At 38.5% G+C, this 9526-nt stretch overlaps 2 protein-coding genes across 3 annotated transcripts in view; one reads left to right on the top strand and one right to left on the bottom strand.

The window, feature by feature from the left end:
- LOC132152130 (ubiquitin-conjugating enzyme E2 G2-like) overlaps nucleotides 1-9526 on the bottom strand; it is a 96207-nt gene that overhangs the window by 65260 nt on the left and 21421 nt on the right. The window lies entirely within an intron of this gene.
- On the top strand, nucleotides 102-7810 carry LOC132152126 (disabled homolog 2-interacting protein-like). 2 transcript variants are annotated; one of them, XM_059560836.1, is made up of 18 exons: nucleotides 102-946; nucleotides 1365-1504; nucleotides 1689-1767; nucleotides 3295-3362; nucleotides 3482-3567; nucleotides 3696-3822; nucleotides 3937-4035; nucleotides 4117-4788; nucleotides 4863-5007; nucleotides 5098-5242; nucleotides 5451-5687; nucleotides 5858-6059; nucleotides 6163-6254; nucleotides 6381-6657; nucleotides 6732-6845; nucleotides 7091-7281; nucleotides 7375-7459; nucleotides 7572-7810. In XM_059560836.1, exons 1-18 carry the CDS (start codon nucleotides 400-402, stop codon nucleotides 7659-7661), a joined length of 3396 nt encoding a protein of 1131 aa, XP_059416819.1. In that variant the 5' UTR covers nucleotides 102-399; the 3' UTR covers nucleotides 7662-7810. The 2 variants fall into 2 exon arrangements, with proteins under 2 accessions (XP_059416819.1, XP_059416820.1); XM_059560837.1 differs by lacking the exons at nucleotides 102-946; nucleotides 1365-1504; nucleotides 1689-1767 and adding an exon at nucleotides 1810-2385.

Consider the following 9526-nt stretch of genomic DNA (forward strand, 5'->3'; position numbering starts at 1 on the left):
CACAGCACTATAATTTTGCACTAGTTGGGTCAGTCGGGGATATATCCTCATCTCTCAGTCTTCCTTCAACCTGTAAACCTAACCTGATATCCCCACCCACAAAGTGACTGGCTTCCTGGATACTGGACGACAAGTACGCACCGGAAAAAAAAGCCTCACACCTAGAAGAGCTGAGGGACACAGAGGTTGCATCATTTCAAACAAGCCAATAGGTGAAGTGAGCGGAAGATGATGAGATTCGAAGCACTCAAATTTGAAGATACAAGACGTTTAAAGACCTCTAGAACTGGTAAGTGGTGAGGAAACCATACCCTTTGAGAAACTAAAAGAAAATACAGACTTTGCATTCTATAAAAAAAAACACACATCCAGAAATTTGGGTCACAGAGAAGGAATCAAATGGGTACGAACAAAGATCAAAGTGCTGAGCAATCAGCACCACAGATTGAGGAAGACATGGAACTGTCTCCTGAGCAGAACAGTCCAGTTGATCAAGACCCACGACAACCAGAGGATGGCAAGCTACTCAACACATACAAGTGGCTCACGGGGCCCAAGAATGAGATGGTGACACAGGGGGCTATTGAGAGGCTAGAGAAAGGGGCTTCAAACAAATGGAATAAAATGCAGAGCTGGCGCAAAGCTCTGAGTGAAGACACAGGGGAAAAGTGCTCGACTGCAACTCGAGGGAGTGAAAGCCCATCCAAACCGGACAAGCCGGCAACTTCAAGGAAAAACCCTTTCCGCAGAGCTGTTTCAGAGCCCCCAGGGTCCCTCTTATCTTCGGTCCTGCCCTCCTCCTCTGCGTCTGGGTCCTCCAGCGCACAGGTATCTGGGTCCACTGTCCAGGACACAACGCAGAAGGGTAAAATTAGGAAGTACCTCCAAACGGTCTCACAGAAGTTCAAGAGACAGCGTCTACAGAGTACTGCAATTCCAGATCATGGTAAGAGCTTTATATCTAATGCTAAATATTCTACAAAACATAAGCTTGAATAATGTTGAAACAATTATGAAGGCTTATTGGTCCCTAGAAGACCAATAAAGTGTAGACTTACTTTCTAAACATATAAAATATTGTTCATGCAGATGCCACTAAATGGATCTAAGAGATGGAACAATAAACTGATTATAGAATCTACAGAAAGATTTTTTTTTTTTTTTGTACCTAAATGACCTCAACATGTAATTGGATATTGATAGGATTAATATTGACTGCTATCATTACTTTAACTAACTAAGCCCTTAAGATATTGAAATTGGATTCCAATTTCCTTTTAGCATATAGTAGGTTTTGTCTTTGCAGCTTATAGGCTTTTTAAAACAAAACATTGCATGTAAACTCTTTCACATTTTACGAGAAGACAAAGACAAGTGCAATCCTGAGAATGTGCTCCAAGAGCATCTTCGCCTCTCCTGGGCCCCTCCACAAGATGTTCCTGTTTGGGACATTAGCAACTGCTTTCTTCAAGATGGACAAATCCTTATATCACGTGATGAGGAGGTAATAAACAACACACACATTCAACAATGCCAACTGATGAGACATTATACTATGCAGATTAAGGTATTGGATGTATGCCCTCAAATTGACTTTGAAGCATCAGTCAGGTTTGTTTGGAAATGCTATCTGATTTTAGGTTAAACCATTATGCCATTTATATCATTATCTTTTGAATTTATTTCAGCCTTTGATGAGGGTACAGAACCGGGCCAGCAGTTGTCTCTTCAGCTTGAGCCTCCAGAACATCAGTGGAAGTCATACTGGTCAGTATCAAAGAGTTTGGCTTTACAATGAAACCAGACTTGAAAATGACTAAATGTCATCTAAAGTGCCATCTGCAAACAAAGAACAACTTTCTGATCCACTTTTATTTTTAACTAACTGGCCTCATAAGAACAAATGTGTGCATTATCTTGTGAAGATCATTGGGGGAGTGTTGCATTACACTTGAATGAAGTGACGGCCTAAAGCTCGCTGTTTCCTGACAGTTTAAAAGCTGGAGATGACTTAAAGAGATGAGAGAGATTATCTATCTCTATCTAGCCAGTGACTGCCTGAAAATAACTAAAGTGAAGCTAGATAAATTATTTACAGAGGAAATAGCTGACGTGATTATGTGTGCGTGTGCTTGTAAAATTGCTTCCTTTGAGTGTCTGAAGATATCATCGTAACATCTTGGTGTTCCATACCAGAGGACGACTGAGACTGATGGGGTGTGCTGTCTAGTTCACTCAAAATAAGCATGCAGGACCTTTATACTAAAAACAATATAAACATGAAAGGGCATTTATGAGTCTAATGTTCTGAAAGGAAAAAAACTGATTCTAAGGTTCTCCAAAGCATGGGTTTCAGGCGTTGGATTGTATGTGGAGGGGCACTAGGTAAGCAAAATAATTTTCAATTTACCTTCTTAAATGATTCAGAGCAATCATTTTGCTGGAGAGTTTGCATGTGAAATGTAATCAGCATTAAAACAAATCTAAGGAGATGGCAGAATCCAGTTAACTGACATTATACTGATCTTAATTTTCAGTTAATTCAGTTTTTTAGCAAAGCAAAAAGATATCTTATGAGTAGTTTTCAAATACAATGTAGTTGAGTGTAGTTATTTGTAGGTTAACTTACTTACCAATTTATCTGCATCCATAAACATCTAATGGCATTTTGATCCGGTAATTTAGAAGATCATATAAGACATCTACCTTGTAGTACATTGTGATGGAACATAGAGAAATGTAAGTCAAGTTTTGTAAAAGTCTTGTATTTCATGGTTTCAGAGACGTCATACAATGTAAAAACTCCTAAAACAAAACTGTTGACTATACCATGACGGACATGCTTGTCTGGTCTCCAGCTTTCTTAAAGGCACATGGATGAAAAAGTAAATGCTATTTTTTGACATAACAATTTTATAAGCCCCTAGATTTCTGTTCTGTTCTGCATTAACTGCATTAACATAGTTACATTTTCTGTTAAACTGGTAATTATTGATATGATGCACATAGAAGGAAGGAAATGACTATGCTTCCTGCCATGGTTTCAGAATCTGCGATTGCATTGAGATTATTTTTCTCTTCTGAGGTATTTTATCCCACCAGAACAAAATAAACAGGAAGACATGCATACATACATTTGATCATTTAAGCTTAAATTATCAATAAATGCATTATGGAACATTTTTCAGGAGAAAAGGGACAGGCCACCTTCAGTGCTCACTATGGACAAAAGAGAACTACTGTGGCATCAAAGTGATCATCTAATATAAAAAAGTGTTCTCTTTCTCTCTTTAGAGCTAAATCCAGATCCTGTTGCTCCCCAGAGTGGTACCAAAATAAAAGGGCATGATGGTGGCGTCAGAGTTAGTATAAATTAATATTTCTAAGAAATCTGTACAATCTGAAACTGCTGCTGAACAAAATTCATGCATACATATATGTATTTTCCCATGACAATCCTTTTCTCTCATTTTCATGCTAGAATTTAATCAAGCGACGCTTGCAGGGTGATGATAAAAGGAAAAGCAACACACAGCTCAATACTGCAGGACTAAGTGTTGCTGGAAGGTGGAGGATCAATTTTATAATTTAGAAAACTGACTCTGTAGTACCGATTAATGTCAACTCGAACAAACATATCATCTGATGGTTTTAAATGATATGCCATTTACCAGTATGTCACATTTTTTATCAAGGTATGGTTCCAGAGAATCTTTATCCATTCCAGTCAGTGCAGCAAAAAGCCTGGATCTTAGTGAAGACCAGACTACTGTCATCAGGCCAGTTCACAGCTCGATTCTAGGGGAGAAGTACTGTTTTCAGGTAAAAATCGCTGTAAAGTACACCCTATGTTTCAATTTTGCGATCTTTATGTCCATCCATAATCCAAACCAATTATTTATTTTCCGGGCATTTCATTGTGTTTAATCATAAAAGGTCATCAACTCAGAGAATAACCACTGCTTTGGGTGCAGTTCAGCTGCAGAAAGAGACCGCTGGATTGAAGACTTGCGTCGTGCTGCTCATCCAAATAAGGTACTGAAAGGTACTCAAAATATGTCATTAATTTTGTACTTGTTACAAGTAATGACAATGTCTTATACTGTCTACCTTCAGGACAACTGTGAACGTACTGAGTACTCACTAAGCCTTTGGGTTAATGAAGCAAAAGACCTTCCCCCAAAGAAGCGATATTATTGTGAGGTTCACATTGATGGTACGTTGTTTGCTCGTACCAGTAGCCGGGCCGTTGGGAAGTCTGTCCAACGCTCCAGCCAAGCAGTAGATGGAGGATCTGGAGCAGCTGGCACAGGTCATGGTGGTGGTGCTTCAGGAGGTTGCCAGCTATTCTGGGGCGAATTTTTTGAACTTGAAAACTTGCCCCCTGTCAACCAGATCACCCTGCACCTCTTTAAAGACGAAGACCCTAAAAAGAAAAGGCATTCCAAGGATGACTCTACTCTGCATCCTATAGGAAGTGTGGCTCTCAATCTGGCAGAAATAAAAGGACGGGCCTATCAAGAAAAGTGGTATTCCATCGTTCCCTACAAGCCCCCAGGAACAAGTATGACAAAGGACCAAATTGGACTGCAAGCTTCACTTCGAGTCAAAGCCAAATTCAAGATCCTGAAAATTCTGCCTATTGAGCGGTACAAGGAATTTGCAGAGTATATCACAGTGAATTATGTGGATATGTGCAGCAGCCTGGAACCCCTTCTCAATGTAAGGGAGAAAGAAGAACTTGCAGGAGCACTGGTTCATGTGCTCCAGAGCATTGGGAAAGCTAAGGTAAGTGGCAACAGCAGTAAATTTAGGAAAAGACATTAGCTCTTTGGATCTCTGAATGGTTTTTGAATGTGCAGGAGTTCCTGATTGATCTCGGTAGTGCAGAAGTTCAGCGCTTAGGAGTAAATGAGGCTTTGATTTTCAGAGAGAATACACTGGCCACAAAGGCTATTGATGAATATATGAAATTGGTTGGCCAGAAGTATCTAATTGAAACACTTGGTAAGGACTATTCTACTGCAACCCTTGTTATAAAACTGAATGTGCTATCTTATTTACCTCTAACCTCCTGTTTAACCCACTTTACCACAGGTGACTTCATAGCCAGACTGTACAGTGGAGGAGAGAGCTGTGAGGTAGACCCACAGAAATGCTCTGCCTCTGATTTACCAATCAACCAGAGATATCTAAAGGAGACATGTGCAGATGTTGTAAAGAGAATATCTGACATGCAAGAGTAAGTTAACCTAAATCAACACACTACCAAAAACATATTTGAAAACAAAGTTCAAATACAAAGTATTTTCTGTAGAAAACACATTGAAGTTGACCGAATTATTGTAATATACTATCCATAATAGTAAAAAGATATACTATGTTCACTTAACTCGTAATGGGTGTCATAATTATTTATAAATTATCAATTCTTTCCTTTATATGAACAGCTCATTCCCTGCAGAGCTGAATGAGATTTTTTCCAGCTGGTTATCAGAATGTGAGGACAGAGGTCAAACAGACATCGGACACCGTCTCATATCAGCATCTCTGTTTCTTCGATTTTTATGCCCAGCGATCCTCAGTCCATCACTTTTCGGCCTCACCCAAGCCTACCCAGAGCCAAACACCCTTCGCACTCTCACTCTTACAGCCAAGGTCATTCAAAACCTTGCAAACTTCACCCTGTAAGTCCTGTATGTAAAGCCAGATTTACTGTTGCATTTTAGTCCTTTATTTTCTGATTACCGATTCATCTTGTAGTTAACTTGCATCAAATCTACAGAATGTTTTTATATATATCCCAATGGAATTAAAAAGTGATTGGCAACAACCATTCTGTCTCAATATTCCCCAGGTTTGGCGAAAAAGAAGAGTACATGTTTTTTATGAATGAGTTTCTAGAACAACACTGGGAGCCAATGCGAGGATTCTTACAGAAAGTATCTGATCCAGACAGTGAAATTGCCATGGCTCGATTTGATGGCTATGTAGACCTGCCCCTTCGTCTAGCAGTCCTACACAATCTCCTGGTCGATATTATTTCTGTAATGAAACAGGTAACAGAAAACATCAAGGCTCATCTGAGCACGTCCTCTGCTGTCATCTTTGATCAGAAGACTATGATGTGCTCATGGGTAAAATTACATCTTTTTTTTATAGGACCGAATAGACAATCTACATCACTTGCCTTTAATCCTGAACCAAATCACAGAGTTCCTTGGCCAGGAAGCGCAACGGATCCCAATTAGCAGGTAAGGTTATATTGCAAATATAAACAAAACTCTCCAAGGGGGCTCAAAGAGAAGCTGTATCAAGCTTTAAAATCAATTAAAGTATTAACACACCTCTCACCTATGTCTCCATTCTTGCGGAAACAGTGTTCATGGATCACTGAAGCCTACATATTTACCTCCAAAGGATCTCCCCAAGTACAGTCCATTACAAAACTCCATGCAGCAGCTTCCCATAGATTCCAAACAAGGCAAAGAACGTCAGCGGAAGCAGGTGCAGCGGGCTTTAAGTGTCCCCAACAGACCATCACGGCATCAGCCGCAACCAGTCAAAAGGCAGACAAGCAAAGAAGAGCTACCCACGCAGTGTCAGGACTACAATCAAGATCAAGATCCCTGTTTGGAAATTTCATCCCCTAGCAATGTGAGTAAGACAACGTCAATAATGGGCTTTCAAACACATATTTCCTTTGATGCGTACTTTCTGTTTGTGTGTAGGCCATAAATTCCAAAGCCCCAGCAGCAAAAGTACTCTGGATCAAACAAAACAACAGCAACGAAGCCTATCAAAACATAGGGCAAGGGACAGAGGAGACAAGCATATTAGACAGGGTGGGTCTATTCTGCATACTCCAAAAGCATCTGGTTTCAGGACCATCAAGTGTATAATAAAGCACAATAGTATGATTTTTTTTAAATAACAGTCTCATGAAAAACACTGTGTGTTACCATACTGATCTAAGTAAAACTATTTTAACACTACTTCGATGTTTTCTCAGAAATAACTTGTGTAATAAATGATGGAAATTGTGTAATAAAATGCCACAGTATGTTGACCAAGTTTTGGTGTCTTATAGCATGTGCAAGAGTTGGCTGAGCTGCGTTTAGGTGTGGAGCAGGTGACCGAGCGCGAGCTGGAGATGGCTAAGCGGTTAGAAGACTTCATAGTCCTGACCCAAGATCAGAATACACAGCTACAGGCAGAGGTTAAGGATCTTCGGAATCTGTTAGCCATCCGGGAGGAACAGCTGGCAAGTGCAACTTTCAGGTAATTTTGAGTTAAAGGAAGTCAAATGTTTTCATTTGTAAATACTCAAAAGACTTCCGGGATCATTTATCTTTCTCCTACTTGTTTGTGCAGACTGGGTGTAATAGAAGAAGAAAGAGAGGAAGACGAAAGAAAGCTGAATGTAGCTGTGGCTGCAGTAGAACGGATGAATGTTTTGGTGAGTTACATGGTTGTCTCCTCTGTTCTACTTTTACAAATGCATTATAATTAATTCAGGTTTGTACATACAATATGGCTAAGCTAACACTTGCATTTGTGTCTGATAACAGGAGGAGCAGTTTGCTGGGTTATTCAAAGATGTGCACCAACTCTATGCAGTTAATGCCGATGGCATAAGAAAAACTTACATCAATACCTGATGCAAGACAGGAAGTAAACTGGTGCGCTTGGTTACATAGTGCCATTTTGCATTGCTATTAGCTTTTGTCAGATTTCTTTTATTCATTGGTAACACTTACAACGCTTACATAGCTATCTGCCTATCACAATTAAAACAAATCCATTATAACTGCAATAATAAACTGTAGTAACAAAAATAATTGTGAATTAAAACTCTATGGATCTGCAAAATACTTTTTTTCTCACCATTTTGTTGACTTTCACAAATAAAATGTGCATTAATAAACCAAGCTGATTCATCGCTGTTGTTCTTTTAACTGTAATTGTTGTAAATGTTACTCCAATTTGGCAAACTCAAAGCACTGGATAACATAAAATAATAGCTACCGAGTCGATGACAAATGTGTGTCAAAGATAAAGAAAAGATCAAATGTATTTTGATGTGCATACATATAGTAGTCCTTTGTAGTCTTTGTATTCATGTTGGTTTCGTTTGGTAAGTTTGTGAACTTGTATACCATTTTAACAAAAATTATGTTGATGACTCTAAAAACGTAATGTGGTGTAACTATCACCAAACTATTCCTTACTAATTAATACACGTGAGTGTATATAAAATCATTGTTTTCAAAAACGTTTCATATATATTTATCAGGATAAAGAGTATTTTTATAAATATCTTGAAATATTAACTCATAAATCATAGTTAGCTACATTTTAGGGTGGTAGTATTACATGATATATTATACATAATTTTAAACTGGTGTATATCTAAATGATTATCAGAGCAAAGCACCACAGTTACACATTCAACTGTGCTACAACTGCAAGCATGATGCTAAATTACTGGGAACACTGACTAGTGGCAAACCAGTCCAGATATGGCAACATCCTGCCACAAAGTCACTGACAGTGTAAACTAGAAAACAGATAACCTACTTCTGGCTAAAGCAGCACTATACACATTTTAGAAAATTCTACTTACTACTTAATAACTACTTATGGTTATTTTTACTATTCTGCAATATAAATCAGATTGAAATGTGTCCAGTTTTTTTCCTCATTTCCAAAGCCCTTTGTAGCCTATATAAAATTTATATTATATTTTTGGTCACACCAATGAAAAAAAAACAAAAACAAATAATAATTATTTACAACAGGTAAAGACATTACATAACTGCAGCAGCAAAGCACTGAATGCGCAAAAAGTGTTTCAACATGAACCTAAAATACAAGAAAAAATGCTATACTGTTTACCCTGGTTCACCTGCAGCTAACCTGTACCTTCACATACACTTTTTTTTCTCTTTGTGACATTTAATCTTCAAATTTAACATAAGAATGTTCAATGAATCTCCAGTTTAAAAATCCAGTGAAATGACTATACTATGCAAAACCGCACAATCTGTGGGGTTTTCTAAATGAGCTATCGATTGACTTTGCCTGGTTTATGGCAGCTCGACTGTGCTGGCTTGATTAAAATGCCTACCTTCCCCTGCTGTAATAGAAGCCTCACCGCTTAAAGGTAATTTTGAGCATTATGTGCATCAACATTTTGTAGTAAATCTGGTTTGGTACGTGTTGCCGAACAGGTCATATGTTCAGTGCCTTTTCCACGCTTAGAAAACCTGTTTAATCGACTTGCACTGGATGATAATTAGCTTGTGCTAGCTGTATGTGCATTGTGCTAAATGGTTGGATCTGATGCACGAAATGATCCGAGATGAGAAGTTTGTTTTTGGTTCATCATCACCGCACAGCATTAAAGAGTCCAGTAGTGATACTCGTTAAAATAAATGATTATGCATGGATTCATTCAGCCAGGTATTTTAATAGAACGAGAAATGTTTAACGATAGAAGTAAACGAATCGCTTGTCAGTTGTA

Source organism: Carassius carassius, chromosome 10 (genome assembly GCF_963082965.1).
Source record: "Carassius carassius chromosome 10, fCarCar2.1, whole genome shotgun sequence".
Taxonomy (NCBI): Eukaryota; Metazoa; Chordata; class Actinopteri; order Cypriniformes; family Cyprinidae; genus Carassius; species Carassius carassius.

Bases quoted from the DNA above. Each gene is read 5' to 3' on its own strand.
- LOC132152126 (XM_059560836.1), top strand. From the start codon at position 400: ATGGGTACGAACAAAGATCAAAGTGCTGAGCAATCAGCACCACAGATT. The intron at 5,008-5,097 runs GTAAGGACTATT...ACTTTACCACAG, and splicing joins GTATCTAATTGAAACACTTG to GTGACTTCATAGCCAGACTG. The intron at 6,060-6,162 runs GTAACAGAAAAC...TTTTTTTTATAG, and splicing joins TTATTTCTGTAATGAAACAG to GACCGAATAGACAATCTACA.